General features: G+C 52.4%; 1 protein-coding gene across 1 annotated transcript in view; it reads left to right on the plus strand.

Moving 5' to 3' along the window:
* CTSB (cathepsin B) overlaps positions 1-17,043 on the plus strand; it is a 39,718-nt gene that overhangs the window by 3,087 nt on the left and 19,588 nt on the right. Inside the window, exons 2-3 of the mRNA XM_078604762.1 lie at positions 10,907-11,042; positions 12,004-12,089. Of these exons, the coding sequence (XP_078460888.1) occupies positions 10,911-11,042; positions 12,004-12,089 (218 nt within the window). The 5' untranslated portion in view covers positions 10,907-10,910. The remainder of the gene's footprint in view (positions 1-10,906; positions 11,043-12,003; positions 12,090-17,043) is intronic.

Here is a 17,043-nt window from a genome sequence, read left to right on the forward strand (position 1 = left end):
TCCTCCACAATATTTTTTTCCTTTTGGGGTTAGATCGTGTAAATGTGTCGTTAAACACTGCTACCACCCGACACAGCCAATTCGTAAGGACTTGTCACGTAAACAAAAACGTGCCCGATTAGTTACTAGTTCAGCACTTTGCCGGTTGTGTGTTGAGAGAGTAAACCCACCACAGCGGGTTTACAATTCGAGTACCGTGACGTTTCGTCAATAATTACAGAATCCGAATCAGAAACTTTATTTGTCCAGGAGAAATCTGATAAGCCACGAAGCTTTTTTTCAACAGATGTCCAGTTGCGGATTGAGCGGATGTAGAGAGAGGGAGACCATTGGGTTAGATCGCGTAAATAATAATGCGTCTTTAAACACCGCGACCCCCACCACCCGACTCAGCCAATTAAGTTTAGGGTTTGTCACATAAACAAAAACGTGCCCAATTAAGTTACTCGTTCAGGAGCACTTAACTGGTTGTGTTGAGACTTTACAATTCAAGTACTCTGTCCGAGGGTTCGCCGGTAATTAACCAGCCTCGTCAGACGACACAGCTGGGGTTAGATCGTGCTGACCAGGAGGAATCCGATGAGCCAATGAAGCTATTATTTACTCCCCTATCACATGCCAAGCAATGCCGAGAGACCACGTAGAAACGCACAGAGGGCCCACACGCATTCATTCGTCATCGTCGTTGTCAGCCCTCTTGTCTTACTTTCCACCCAGCCAAAGGTCGTCCAACCCTGCGTTTGTTTGAATTTCTCTGCCTTGTTTGAAGGTTGTGTGCCCAGTAATGGGGACGGTAGTGTAGCAATTACCGTTCTGAGCATCCCTTCGGTCGACTCGGCCTCATTACCACTGGTGAGACAAAGGCGGCCGGGCGTGGTGATGTCCACCCACCCCCTTTGTGTGCCGTGCCGGCCTTCGTAGGTTCTCGCTAACAGCACTTGCCCCAACAGTCTGTTAAGGCTACACGGGGGGTATTGTTTCTGTCTCTGGGGGCCTCTGACCTCTGTCCCCTAGGGGGTGGTGACCTGCCCTGAAATGGCGGGCACTGTTAAGACGAAGATGACCCCATCCTTCCCCCTTATAGCCTGTTGGGTTGGATCACGTAAATATACTGCCCAACACACTGGCGTGCTGTACTAGGAACGAATTGGCCACGTTAATGTTACGTGACAATCCTTAACTATATTTGCTGTGTCGGGTGGCGGCGGGTTTAACGACACAATTATATTTACACGATCTGACCCAACGCCTCTATTAAGGACTGTAACAGACTTGGTGCAGGTGTTGTTGGTGAGTAGCACCTAATAAAGGCCGGCGCGGCACACGAGAGGGGGTGGGTGGCCAACACCACGCCCGGCCGCCCTTGTCTCCCCAGTGGTGATGCTTACCTCGCACCGCGTTGGGTACTCGTTAGAGGTCGAGTGGACCTCGGGGAGGCCCAGGACCCGGTTCTGATCATCATCACTGGTGTTGGCCCTGAGCAGGAATCGAACGCGGGTCGCCGGGTTCATAGCGCAGCGCGCTAACCGCTACACTACCACTCCTCACAAAGACAAATATCTCCTTATAGCCTTAACAGACTGTTGGGGCAAGTGCTGTTAGCGAGCACCTATGAAGGCTGACGATGGGGGAGGTGGTGGGGGGGGGGTCAGAACAATTGACGGTGCTGCACTGTCCACAATGTACCCTATAAAACATGTTTCGTGACGGTCACCCATCCAATCTCTAGCCAGGTGGAATCCTGCTTAGCTTCTCGAATCTGAGGAGATGGGTGGGGGGGTGTTGAGAGGTATTTTGTCAGAAGCGCTCCTGACGAATTCCTGAAGTAAGATATCTCAACTCGCATTTTAACATAAATATCGCCCGATTTAATCCAAGGTATTTTACAACAATTGTAAAATTGTACGCAAGATGTTAGCGGTTCAAATGAAGAGTGATGGTTATTATTAAAAGCGGTAGCGTTATGAACGCCATTTTTAGATTTTAGGCCTTTACTACCAAGCTTGGTTAGACCAATTTCTTCAAGCGTTCAAAGTTATAATCCACCTCTAGCGATTTTATGCAACATTGTTCGCTCATCTTTTGTGTTGTATCGGTGTACAACGGTATAAAGGTTAAAGGCGCAGCCCTGCAATGGCTCCCTCAACGCTAGAGAGACCCCCTCTAGCGGTTATTTGGCCTAATCTTCCTCCATGCTGGCTGTGAAGTACATAATTACATCTGGGATTTGGTGGAAGTACCTACATTTTTACCCAACAGCACACGGACCTGCCCATTGTGAATAACTGGTGTACTGTACCCATTTTATACTGTTGGGTGGACAGGGGAGGCATTGGGCCCAAGGAAAATTAGACATCGATTCAACGTGCACCGTTCCTGCAACTGTCGCGCTGGGAGATACGAATTGAACCTGCGAACTCCCTTTGCACCATGGCAGCATGTCCTCCAGTGATTGTTGTTTTAAACTCCACATGTATGAGCTTGGAGAGGTTGTTTTTTTTAAACCGTGTAATACTTTTAAGTATTGCTGATGGTGCCAATTGTTATCACAGGATACGAGCGTGCGCACGTGTGTGTGTCGGGAGCTGTAGTATAGCGGTTAGCGCGCTATGCTATGAACCCGCTGTTGAATTCCCGCTTGCAGCCAACACCAGTGACGATTATTTGAACCGATCCTGGACTCCCTTAGGTCGATTCGGCCACTAGGCAGACAAAGGCGGTTGGGCGTGGTGCTGGCCACCCCACACCCCCTCCATGTACTGTTCCGGCCTTCATAGGTACTCGCTAACAGCACTTTCCCAAACAGTCTGTTCAGGCTATACGGGGGATCTTTGTCTTTGTGTGTGTCCAATGTGGAAACCTCTGGTGGGGAAATTTAATAAAAAAATGTTTCCCCATACTTCATTGAGTAGCAGGGACAATAGTTGGCGATGTGTAGAGAAACTTCAACTTTTGTCATTGCCTCCGGCTCCCATCCGGATTATAAGGAAGCTCCGGAAAATAAGACTCCGTATGACGAACAAAGATGAGGGCACGGCTCAAGATGAGCAGCAGGAAGCAAGATGAAAACTAAAAACCAAACAATTTTTTTTATTTTACCGGGTAAGGCCCCACTGAAGTCTGTAGTTGTTTTTTCAGAAGCGACCGTGGCTATCGCAAATGACAGCTCAACAAAGTGGCTTATCACGTGGAGACATTTATAGCAGCCAAATACTCGTTAAGCGCGTGATGTTGATTCTAAATGTGTAGGAAAAAACGTTAGGACCGAGAGGAAAATCCACGCGACCACGGGGAGAGAGAGACACCGCAAAACTCCGAATATACAGCAGGCGTCGGGGTAGGGATCGAACTCACGACCTCATGTATACATCTATTAGCGACCGTGGCGCTCCTCAAAATTTTTACCCGTTGTCACTCAAATATATACACTCACAACCAGATTTTAGATGTGTATGTGTGTATATATAATCTCAAAACACATTATCAATAAAACTTTGGTGGCCATCAAAGGAAAAAAACGTATCGGGAAAGGACCCTCCATAGTACGTGCGACGTTTCGGGAAACTGCCCTTCTTTATTATAGAGCATGCGGAATGCTTTGGCGTTGAGCCTTTCTACAATGCTCGCCTATTAATCCACCTTTTTAGAACTGCTTTTTGTGTTTGTTCCCCCACCACACCTCCCTGATTCTAGCACGGTTGACTACGTACGGTGGCGCGAAATAAGTTTTACGTACGCGTGCCTATCCAACCGCACACGACTTTATTTCATCGCTCCGTCTCAGACGCGTTCCCTTCCTCGGCTGCCACTCGTCCCTCCTGGCCGTTATGGGTCCACTAACCTCTCGCTCTCGAGGTTGGACTGTCCTTAAAACTGCGCTAGTTATGTTTTTTTATATTACATCGGTAGTGATGACGATAATGACGACGGCGATGATCAGCCAAAGTGAGTTCCTGCTCCATTGAGCAACTGTGGCTGGTTATCTATAAACAGCCCTTGCAGAGCTGGTGGTGGAAATTCCTCAGTCCTATGGCAATGGTGAAGGGTCTGCATTCGGACAAGCACTGCTATTTGACTTCCCCAACCCGTGTGATATGCATTTTGGTTAATTTCCCCATCTTAAGAAACTCGTACGACCAAATTAAATTACCCGAGCAGGGTGTACCTGAAATTGAATGCGGGGATGGCCGCGGGCGGTGATGGGTCCGTGGAAGGGTGCAAGACTTAAGAGGCCCAGCAGTTGAAAGAGCTCCCATGAGTCCGTTGTTTAAGCAACACCGATGGCGACTCGTGTGTGCGTATGTGTGTGTGCGCATGTGCGCCCTCGCCAGACGTTGGATAATTGTTTTCGCAGAAATCGGTGGCAATGGTTGTTCATCACGGTTGCCTATGTACGGGGCGAAATAAGTTTAACATATGTGTCAACAGTAAGGTTTTTTTTACTTTAATTGGCGGTGACTTCGTGGGTGAGTGGACCAAAATCGTCACGCGTGGCGATACCTGCGGCTTCCCACCCAGATATCCTTGTCACCGCCTTCGCCATCATCACAGTTGTCATCATCGTCGCGATTATCGTCGTCACACTCATAATCACCATTGTCATCATCATCACCGTAGTTGTCATCATGATTATCATCGTCATCATTGTCGTCACGCTCAATCACCACCATCATAATCGCCGTCATCACCGTTGTCGTCGTCATCATCTTCGTCACACACAATCACCACCACCATCATCATCGCCGTTGTTGTCATCGTCGCGATTATCGTCGTCACACTCATAATCACTATTGTCATCATCACCGTGGTTGTCATCACGATTATCTTTGTCACCATCCTCGTCACACTTATCATCACCGTTGTGGTCACGATTATCATCGTCGCCATTGTCGCCACTCATAATCACCACCACCACTGTCGTTGCCGCCACTATAAACACCACAAAGCGTGACCAAACGAAGTGAACGGGCCTCGGTGAAGATGGTGAAGCTAGTCGTCGCGTCGTCAGAGACTGCAGTGCACAGAGGAAAGGCCTAGTATGGTCATTGGCTATAGGTGTGGATATTTAATGAACGATTAACTTTGTTTTTTTATTTTACCAGGTAAGGCCCACTGAGCCATACTTGGCTCTTTTTCAGAAGCGACCTGGCCACAAAGGATTGCTCGGTGAAGTGGCTTATCGTGTGGACATTTTTTGCAATCAAATACTCTAAACATGTGATTTTGATTCTTAATGTGGAGGGAAAAAACCTGAGGACCTGGAGAAAAATCCACGCGAGCACTGGGAGAGAACACTCAAATTCCAAATAGACAGCAGGCGTCGGGGTCTGATCGAACCCACGAACTCCTGCATACCAGACGAGGTAGTTAACATCTCACCATCGTAAATTTGTTCTATGGAGTATCACCTATTGGCCGAGCTGACTATTGATAGGGGTAGGGGAAATGCGTGTCCACCCACATTTTGATAACTCAAGAGCGTCTTCACTGGATGTGCCAGGCTGCTCCTATTCGACCAGACTTGGGGAGGAAACGACCACATGACTTCCACAGACTTCCACAGACGACTTGAGACTCTTTTATTTCCACGGACCCTGTTGACGTTGATCCAGACTTAAGGACCGGCTCTCAAATAAACCAATGTTGACTGATTGACACCAGTGCCCAGGCTGCTGGTATGAGATGCCTGGCTGTTATATTTAATAATCGTTACATGTCTGCGCAGAGTGGTATCATCCACGTGATGGTCACGGGGTGGGGGGGGAGGGTGCGCGAGGTCATGTGACGTATCGCGTGTGTGATCGTCTCGTGGCCTTCAGCTGAGGCCAGCTGTGGTGCCAGCCCATTGGAGGGGGGAGGGGGCCCTAAGCATAAATAAATAGGGGCGCCACGGTGGCGACGTTAACTACCTCACCTGGTATCCAGGAGGGTTGTGAGTTTGATCCCGAACTTTGATACCTGTTGTATATTTCGAGTTTGCATGTTCTCCCGGCGTGGTCACGTGGATTTTTCTTCCGAGTCCTCCGGTTTATCCCTCCACATTTGTAATTGACACGCATTTAGAGTATTTGCCTGCTTTGAATTTCCACGTGATAAGCCACTTTGAGCCAAGCCACACGTTGAGCTATCATTTGTGGCCAGGTCTATTCTAAAAAAGAGATATATAGCTAGGTGGGCTTTACCTGGTAAAATTTTAACAAATTTTGGGTGTGTTTATTTATTCTGGGGTGGGCGACGCTGCAGAGTGTCAACCCTATTGAGTGATTTTCAAGGATGATTTCAGCATAGGAATATTAGGCCGATACGAGTTACATTCTGTGTGTACGCACGCGTGTGTGTGTGGTTTAGATTATGTAGTAAGCGCGCACTACATAAGCCAAATTTGTCACAGTTGGGAATTTACGGTAGCGGCCAAGTAATCCATACCGCACGTGGAGGGCAAAACCGGACGAACCTTGGGAACAATCCACGTGACCACCATGAGGAGAGAATGTGCGGTCCAGGTGACGTGCAGAAGGAGGGGCGTGTATGTGTGTACGTTGAGCTTCTTTGGCACGGTACGTAGCGAACTGTGCTCATTGGGAGGTGCAGGGGAGGGTGGAAGGACATCAAACTAAAACACTCAGTTTAACACGTAGACTTTCGCAACCAGTAGTGAACTATTGGTCTTTTGTCCACGTGACACTTATTTTTTTACCGATTGGCCATGCCGGTTGGTGGAGGGTTGCGACACATTTATAAATAATGCGATTTCACCAAAAAACCTTTATTATAAACTAAACACTAAAAGCAATTACAGGTAGTCCTCTACTTACGATGGAGATGCGTTACGACGACCCCATCGTAAGTCAAAATTATCGTAAGTCAAAGATGGCCTAGCCAACCCAGGCGTCTTTAAAGAATGGTGATAATTTAGTAAAACCGAGCAATTTACAGTACCGTACTGTATAAACTATATACTGTATGTATTAATTACAATACTGTATTGCACGGCCTCCCAACGTACAGTATCGTACCTCGTACGCTGCTGCGTTTTCCTGCCGCGCGAAAGTTAGAATATTTTACAATTTTGTCGTATCGCCATCGTAAGATTGAAATATCGTAAATCGGACCATCGTAACTCGGTCTATCTGTATAAAGAAATTATAAAAGTACGGCCAAGTATTTAATTGGGGGGGGGGGGTCTGAGGGGAGTTGGGGGTCTGAGGTTAGGGGCCCACTGAGTGATGGAGGCAACCCCTCATCCTGCCACCCCCCCCCACCACCGAGTTTCATATCTCCCATCAGTGTGGGTTCTGGGTTCCCCACCTCGTGACCAGAGGACCTTTTTGCAAGGAGCGAATGAATGACTCCCGCTGTGTTCCGTGTGCTATTTACGCTTGTAATGAACAGCCACAGCCTGGTCACGTGATGTTGACTCGGCAAAAATGTCTCCTCACAGTTGTTATGCCTGGCGTGGTCTTTTTTTCTCGTTGTCTGCGGAATGTTTTGGCGGTTCCGCCCCCCGTGCTCCTTGCAATGGGAAACACGCTCGTGGCTAAATAGAAATGACACTTGAGCCTTAATTGTCTTTATGGTTCTCCCCCATGCCCCCTCTCCTTCTGCTTTTTTTGTTTTGTATTGGGCGAAAAGAGTTGTGGCTTTTATAAATTTTTGTATACATCTGCTTATTGTGTGCGGTGGTGGGAGAAGAGGGTGGGGGGGAATACGTGGATGATTTTATTTGGAGAACTCCCACCGCACGCAGTCATTGTGAAACGTTCGTGGTCGACATGGAATTAAATCGTTGTTGTTGGCCTTGATCGATCTGCTGCTAGACAAAGGGCCTCGAGCCATAGCCATTATTTTTTTGTTTCTCGATGCTACTCTTGGTCTGGCTGATCTGGCCCCCCCCACCCCTGCCGTTGTGGTTGATGGGCGTCCGTCTCGGGCTTGCTCCTTCCCTCCCTCGCCCTGCTCTGTCCCTTTTTTTTACCCCCTCAGGCCAAACTCCAAAAGGCATGCCTGGGTCCTGGTATTTATGGTCCGTCACTGGGATTACATTATATAGTCCTCGCTGTCCATGAAACAATCTTTTTGAGCAACCGGTCCAGATCGTCGCCCTGGCTTTAGCGGCCACGAGCAGGAATCGAACCTCAGGGAGCAGGAATCGAACCTCGGGCCGCCGGGTTAGTAGCGGCAGCACGCTCGCACTAAAGCTAATCGCTCGCCACCACAAAACAAAGACAAAAATCCCCCATATAGCTTTGAATAGACTTTTGGGGCAAGCACTGTTAGAGCGCCTAATGAAGGCTGGTGCAGCACACGAGGGGGTGGGTGGCCAACACCGTTCCCGGCCACCTTTGTCTCCCCAGTGGCAGTGTTTCCACACTGCACCAGGTTACTCATTTTAAAGCTGAGTCGGCCTAGGGGATGCTCAGGACCGGTTCAGATAATCATCATTGGTGTTGGTGGCCATGAGCGGGAATCGAACTACGGGCCGCCAGGTTCGTAGCGGCAGCGGGCTAACCGCTAAAACTACCACTCCCCACCATCACAGTAGTCCTGTTACACTACGCATCCACTGCATTAGACCATACTCCACCACGCTGGTCATTGCGGATTTGGCGGGGGGGCAGGGGAGTTGTGCAGAACAATTGATGGTGCTGAACTGCCCACATTGTAGCCTATAACACCTGTGTTTTGTTCATGGAAGGGGTAGTGGATCACCCATCCGAGAAACTATCCAAGCTCAACTCCTGACCAAGGCTTGGCCTGCGGACAGGGGTGTGTGCAAGACTATGTCTCCAATATTCTTTATAATCTTGGTCCAAAAGTTCCACAAACGATTGTGTTTTGGGGGGGGTGGCATGTGCCCAAAAAAATGCCGTGACCTTGCTTGGCTTTCCCTACACTTTGCACTCCCTATCGTTTTTTTGTAGTGCACTTCATGTGGCATTAAACTGCACCTGACCTGGCACAGGTGCCGTGGTGAACGTCACCGTCGCTTGGTGGTGAATTGGCGGGTATTGGTGCTCGTGGAGTTTGTATATTCTCTCTCTGTTCTGCTTGGGTTTCCGCCAAATTCTCCAGTGTCACAACGTAGGTCGTGCCGTTTATTGCTGGCCGTTTGATGCAAGTGGATTCATGCGACGCACCTCCGACTCTTGCTTTGAAAAATACGGCAAATAAACACTGCCCATAGACTCCACACTGCACCTCCTATTAGCACGCTTTGCTGCGTGTGGTGCAAAAAGTTCTACATACATATGTTGTGAGTTCAACTGAGTCGTAGACGTATTCTTTGGAGGAAACACATTTATTAACGCCAACACATGTGGTAACTGCCCCTTAACAGAATAACAACCTATGGTGGTGACTACCAGGATAACTACACTAATTATACCGTAACTAGCTGCTACGGACCGGGACCACAGCTTGGGTCCAGGTCCACGTGTTGGAAACTCGGAGAACGTAGACGGAGGTTTTTTCAGGCTGAACAACAACGCCGGTCTCTCTGGGGGACCCGGCTTATATTCTCTGCGGCGTGGCTTGCTCCGCCCTTGGCCATGACCACCTTCCAGAACCCTCTAGCAGGATCTCGACTCGGACCACGTGACCACCCCCAGCCCCCCACTTGGGGCCCCTTTGTAGACTTAATTTTTCACGTGTCCTCTTGGGTCAGCCGGAGTGCATGGCCTCCAGTAACCCATTCCCTATGGCCAGCACTCTCTCATCCGATCCTCTAGGGCTGGCATTGCACGCCAAGTGTGATGCCATCCAGCGGTATCAATCAGTGCTGACCAAGCCCCTCAGGGGCCGGTACTGCACCCACATCCTCGTGTGTCCGTGATGTCAATACACCGCACGCCATGCATCTCTAGAGCCGGCATCACACAATGACATCCCGCAATGTCACTACAAGTACATGAAAACCTCTTCACATATACATAACTTGGGCAACAGTTCCTCCGTGATTGTGCGAGGTACTCGTTGCTGGCTCGATATTAACCGCCAGATCGGCTGTGAGTCAGCGGGTTCAGCTCGCTTGCGCTCTCGCAAGCCGTTCATTAATTCCCATGCTGGAGTTTGCCAAGCACGGTGACTGTTGTAGAGTAAATGTTTTAAAGCGCTCATCTGCGCTGCACGTAGGGAGGGCGGGGGGCATTTCCCGAAACGTTGCATAGTTACAAAATTTTTGCCATTTATTTTTTTTAAAGGAGTGTTACGTGACATGTATTATAATACTAATTATTATTGTTACTCTCATTTACTAAGGGATCGAATAAATATATCCACATGCTGAGACTTGATGAATATCACATAGGTTGTCTATGATGACGGCCGAAATAATAAACAAAACAAATCCGGAATCGGTGAATGTTTCTACACACGTTGAACTTTCTTCGCACCGTCCGTAGCGGATGGGGCAGTGTTGAGTCTATGGGCAGTATTAATCTATGGGGAGTGTTAGTCTATGGGCAGTATGAATGTTTGTTGAACTTCTTTCGCACCGTACGTAGCCGACCATACAAAATCGGAGGTGCGATTACTGCTGTGTAAATGTTTTTGTGTAGCATGCGCGCTCACGCACGTGTGCCTCAGTGTATGCCTCAGTGTGTGTGCATGTGCACACACGCAGCACTGTGGACCCAGCGACCGCAAGATCGATTCCCGTTCGCGGCCACCAACGATGACGATTATCTGAACCAGTCCCGGGCCTCTTCTAGGTTCACTCATCCTAAAATTAGTACCTGGTGCGGTGTCTTAAAACATTACCACTGGGGTGACCAAAGGCGGCTAGTGCATGGTGCTGACCACCCACCTCCCTCTTGTGCCGTGCCGGCCTTCATAGGTGCCGCTCGCTAATAGCACTTGCCCCAATAGTCTGTTAAAGGCTACGCGGGGGAATCCTTTGTATTTGCAGAACGATGCTGCGTGTGCTGTTGCTGCTGTGCGTGGCGTGCGCTACACGTCTGGTGGCGGGGCGGTCCGTCCCGCTGCTCCCTCCGCTCTCTAAGTACATGGCCAACTACGTCAACACGCTGGGCACCACCTGGCAGGTGAGGAAGAGGGTACCGTACTGCTCGCCGCTTGCGCACACTGCTCGCCGCTCGCACTCCCTGTACAATTCCTGCACTTGCCCCTCCCACACACACACACACACCCCTCGGTCACCGGACGCGTGGGGCCCCCTCCAATGCTGCTGTGCTCCGCGTCCCAACCGGCGCCGCTGCTGTTTGCCGCATCGCCTCGGCAGCGGTAGCGCTCATCGTGTTGAAACCCGCGAGCCAAGTGCCCTAAGCGACGGCGCTGCCTGGCTAGAGAGCGCAGTGCCTTTCCCCAGTATGTGTAGGTGCCCTTGAAGTTTTCTTGTAAATCTTTAAGCCGGCTAAGCACTGGTAACATTCACAGGCAGTATAATAATATAATGTTATAATATGGTTAATATAGCGTGCGGCACGTAAACAACATTAAACTAAAAGAATATATTTTACCCGTTACGGCCCACTAAGCCTGTGTAGCTCTTTATCAGAAGCAACAACGAAGTGGATTATCACGTGGAGGTTTATAGCAGCAGCTATCTACTCTAAGCGCGTGATGTTGATTGTAAATGTGGAGGGGAAAAACCGGAGGACACGGGAGAAAAATCCTAGCGACCATGGGGAGAGCGAGAGACTGCAGCCCTCGGGGTCGGGATCTCGAACCCACGACCTTATGTATACCCGGGGAGGTCCTCTAACCACCGTGGCGCCCTATAACCGAGACCCATCATGGCCCCACGTCCTCTTCCCCGCCTCTTGTGTTCCGCTTCTCCCGTCGTCTTGCCATAAAATTCTGGGCTCGATAAAAAAGCCCGACGGCATCTTGCGTGGCGAGCGTTGAAATTAATCATGAACTGCGTCCAACAAAAACGAATCGTGACTGAATCGCCGGCGTGCCGCATGTCATGACCCTACACCCCCAACTCCACCTCCACTCCACCCCCACCCCCCATTCGCACGCATGTGTGGTGGGACGCAGGCGGGCCATGCGTTTGACGGCGCATCTGTGGAGGACGTGCGCAGGTTGTGCGGCACAGTGCTGGGAGGGCCCAAGCTGCCGACACGGTCAGTGGAGTTCCCCCCCCCCCCCCCAACTCACCGGCCGTTCTCCTTGACACAGGGTGATCCCCAGCGGATGATAACGGCCCCACAAGCCCTCCGCTTGTCCGTCATTTCTGCTCGTATTGTCGCTTCGCGGCGTTTTTTTAGAGGGAACTGATTTTTTTCTACAAATTTGGAAAGGGGTTTGAGTAACTTAGTTGTGCCCCTTTTATGCACGCCGCAGCCAAGGATGTCGCTCGAGGATAATGTGGACATGAACGGCGGGGAGAAGGGAATTGGGTTGAGCCCATCTCAAGCCTATGTAGGGTTGTTACGGGAGGGCTGTAGGTGCATGGGATCCAACGGGGAATAAACACAGTGGGCGGAGCTCCGGGAGTACACGGGGGTGGGGTGCCCGCAGCGACGTCCGCATCAGGCAGCCTGGGGGGTTGTGATCCTGACGGGGGGTATAAAGGGGGAGGACAGAGAGAGCTCGTGGCTCAGTCTGGGAACGAAGGAGGAAGAAGGAAGATCTTCTAGTTAGAAGCCCTGGACTCCCCTCGACGCCGCCCTTGTAAGGGCTGCGGAGGATCGAGCCAGAGGCGTGGTTCCGTGAACCAGGGTCAGTACCCTGGGACTCCGGAGACCGTAGCCCGACTCACCAGTGTCGGGCCAGTTAGCCTCCCCTAGCCCGTTAGTGGAGGACTTGGGAGTAGGTCAGGACTAGCTAGGGTGTATCCCCAGTTATCCGGGTGAGGGGGCCGCTACCCCCTCTAGTGCTGTCCTGTACCGACAAGCTTGAATAAACATACGTGTGCCTCAACCTGGGTGTCCAGCGTAATTACCGGTACTTCATCTGGTGTCAGAAGAACTACGGACATGGAAACACGCCAGACAGCTCGAGCCAGAGTACCGGAGGAGGACACTGCTGAAGTCATTGAGCCCGAGACGGCTCACCAAGACATGGCGCAGCCGGGGGCCGACGCGTTCCTACCGGGGCATCGGCATGAGGAGGGGCCGCAGCCAGACGCGCTACGGCTGGCTCACGAGAGACTGGCGGAGCTACTGTACGCCGCTGCCGCCACGCTGGAAAACATCACGCGGCTGGGGGCTGGTGGTCCACCACGGGGCGAGGGGAGTCGTCGACCTGAGCGCCTTCCCGCCATTTCTGAAGACTCCAACTTTGAATTTCCCGCCATCGTTACGGCAGCTGCAGAGGGCGTGGCCGGGCTCAACCTTGGGTCCGACACCGCTCTCGCTGGGACAGCTGCGTCATCACCAGCGGAGGGAGCGTCATCACATCGGCGACAGGCGATTCCATCTGCCATTCGCGCCGACGCACAGCCGAGTCCCGGGAATAAGAGCCTGCAGACTTCCAAGGCGATCGCTGCGCTGCAACAACGGCTGCCTCCGCTGAAAGAATTTGTTGGTGCAGAGGGCGACTGGGGCGGCTTCCAGCGACGCTTCATCGCCCACCAAGAAATGGCAAGGTGGTCCGACGATGAAGCCCTCTGCGCGCTGCCGGCGCTCCTCGACGCAGACGCGCTCGCCGCCCTCACATCGGCGCCGAAAGAGAAGCGGTCTACTCTGCCGAAGGCGCTACAACTGCTGGCCGGGGTCTATGGACCTTCAGCAGAATGCAGAGAGCAGTTCTACGAGCGCAAGCGGGGTGAAAAGGAGTCGCCCCTGGCATACAGGACGAGCCTCCTAGCGCTGGCTAAGACGGCTTTTCCCCGTATGGACGATGACGGCGTGGACGCGATGGTCACGGAGAAAATACTCCTCCTGGCAGACGACCTGGACATCGCTGTCGTCGCACAGGAGGACGCTGAGATGACCTCTCTTCAGGCGGCGCGCCTCCTTCACGCCAACCTTCTGTCCCTGCGGCGGAAAGCCAGCAGGGCATCGGCAGGGCGTGCGGTGGCTGCAGCCACCCTTCCGACGGAGGAGCTCTTCGCCGTCGACCATCGACGGCAACAGGCGCAAGAAGTACGGTCGGCCCGGGACGGGTCAAGCCGTTTCAACCGCCCATCGTCTCCACCGGGGCTCCCGCGGTGTTTCAACTGCGGCGTCCGGGGCCACGTCGCCTCGGGGTGCCGCTCTCCGCGACAGCGCGGGACGACGCCTCGACGGGACGCCGGCCCTCCTCTTCCCAAGCTCCAGCAACATGATCCGGCGAGTCGCGGCACCACACATGCTTGGCCAAAGCACCCACCCGTTGCACACTCTCGCACCACAACAAACGGGGGGCCGATGTCGCGTTGCAAGGGGCCAACGCGGATCACTGCGGGGACTCAAATCGAGCCCAAACAGTGGTCCGTGTTGGCCCATCGCGTGGTAGCCGCGTCGTCAGGGTCGTCGGCCGTGGTCGGACACATTGACGGGGTAGAAGTACGCATCTTGGTCGATACGGGGGCATCGGCGACAATCATTTCGGAATTAATTTACAATATTCTGCCCGTACAAAGCCGGCCTTTAATGCCGGTTAACGTCCCATTCTATGCCGCTAACGGGGGCTCTCTCGGCATCATGGGACAGATTCGAGCGCAAATTTCTATTGGGGACATCAAATTGTCGGGGCCGATTTTCGTTTCCTCCTCGCTGGCGGTTCCGTGCCTGCTGGGGACGGATTTCTTAGGCAAAATGCCCATTCGTATTTTGATCGACCAAGGATGCATTGAGCTTCCGTCGGGGCGGCGCATGGCGTTCCTGCCATCCCCTGCGGCGGCTCCGACGGCGTTCGCGACGGTACCGGCGTTCGTTGTTAAGACTGTTCGTGTGCCGCCGGGAGCTCAAATGCTAGTGCCTCTGAAACTTCGTAAGCCCTTCGCTAAGGGCATAGGGGATCAGGGTGTTTTGCTGGGACCGTCTAGGGCCGGGGTTAATGGACCTCATTTGATTCCGGCCCAGACCGTTGTAAGAGGGGACGGGGACCCTTTCATCGCGGTCCTCAATGTGGGATCGCAGACGGTGGTGGTTCCTCAAGGGACGGTGCTCGCGCATGCGACGCCGATGCCCTGCGAGGTACCTGTCGCGAACCACGTTGGCTCTGCTTCCCGGATGCTCCCACATTCGGACAGCGATGAAGGGTGGCTCGACGCGCTTTGTGCGGAATCGACGGACCTGACAAATTCAGAGCGCCAACAGCTTAGAAGGCTACTGAGGGAATTTTCCGACGTTTTCAGTCGTGATAAATATGATTTGGGTTGCACTCACCTGCTGCGTCACCATATTGACACGGGTGACAGCGCGCCAATTCGCCAAAATCCGTTTCGGTTAAGTCCCGCCGAAAAGGACCATGTCAAATCGGCTGTTGATGACATGTTAGCCGCCGACATCATTTCTCCCTCCACCAGCCCGTGGGGAGCGCCGATCGTCCTGGTTAAAAAGCAGGACGGCTCGTTGCGGTTTTGCGTGGATTTTCGGCGCCTTAATAAAATTTCGGTTGCCGACGCATACCCGCTCCCACGGATGGACGAATCGCTGGACGCTTTGGCGGGAGCGCGATTCTTCTCCACACTAGATTTACTTTCGGGATTCTGGCAGCTTCCTCTGGACGATGATTCTAAGCCTAAAACTGCTTTCCGTACACCGCACGGCCTGTTCCAATTCAACCGGTTGCCGATGGGCTTACACTCAGCGCCGGCAACTTTCCAGCGATTGATGGAATTGGTTTTGGCTGGGTTGCAATGGGAGTCGTGCCTGATTTATTTGGATGACGTTATTGTCTTTGGTAAAACTTTTGACGAACATCTCCAGAGGTTGCGGGCGGTTTTCCTAAAGATGCGGGCTGCTAATTTGAAATTTAAGCCCCAGAAATGCCATTTGTTACGCGAGTCGGTGCGTTATTTGGGGCACATCGTAGGGCGCTCGGGTATTGCTACCGATCCCGCCAAAACGCAGTGTGTCAGCTCCTGGCCGACTCCAACCACGGTGGGAGAGGTCAGGAGTTTTATTGGCTTAGCATCATATTACCGACGCTTCGTCGCTAATTTTGCAACAATTGCAAAACCCCTACACGCGTTAACATCTAAAGGGGTCCGGTTCCACTGGGGTCAGGATGAGGAAGCTGCTTTCTGCTCCCTTCGGGACGCGCTGGTGAAGGCTCCTCCCTTGATTTACCCAGATTTTTCGAGGCCGTTTTTGCTCGACACCGACGCGAGCAACACGGGTATTGGAGGCGTGCTTTCCCAGGTGGTTGACGGCGTGGAACGGGTGGTCGCGTACGGCAGTCGGGTGTTGTCTCCAACGGAGCAAAGATATTGTGTCACCCGTAGGGAACTGTTGGCAATTGTCTATTTCATCCAACAGTATCGCCCATATCTGTACGGTCGGCATTTCACCGTCCGCACAGATCATGCGGCACTGCAGTACGCCCTGAAGGTTCAACAGCCATCGGGACAATTGTCCCGATGGCTGGAGGTCCTCCAGGATTTCAGTTTTGAAACCACTTATCGTAAGGGCGTTCGCCACACCAACGCTGACGCTCTGTCACGGATGCCAACCGCCTCCGAATGCGCATGCCTCCTGGGGTCGGGGCGTTGCAAGCCAGTAGGGGACATGATGGTTCCGGTCCTGGCGGCGGCCGCCGACGATGAAACGGTAGTCCCCATTGATATCGCCGAACAGGGGAGAGATTCCCTGCTTGGATTGCCCGTTGATGAATGGGGGGGCGCCTCCAGTTGGAGGATGCCTCCCTCCTCGCGTTGCGTCATCGCGCCGGGGAGAGGGGGCGTTTGACGGGTCATGCCGACGCATGGGAAACCCATGCGGGCTTGCTTATGCATTGGGACGGGAAATCCCAGCGTCACCGGCTGGTGGTCCCTTCTGGCCTACGGGGTAAGGTGGTGTGGGCTGCTCATGAGCGCCTCCTCCACCTAGGTACCCAGAAAACACTCGCCTTGCTCCAGCTGAATTATTTTTGGCCGGGCATGACTAGGGATGTCGCTGATCTGTTGGCGGCATGCCCTCAGTGTGC

This window comes from Lampetra planeri, chromosome 23 (assembly GCF_965212315.1).
Source record: "Lampetra planeri chromosome 23, kcLamPlan1.2.h2, whole genome shotgun sequence".
NCBI lineage: Eukaryota > Metazoa > Chordata > Hyperoartia > Petromyzontiformes > Petromyzontidae > Lampetra > Lampetra planeri.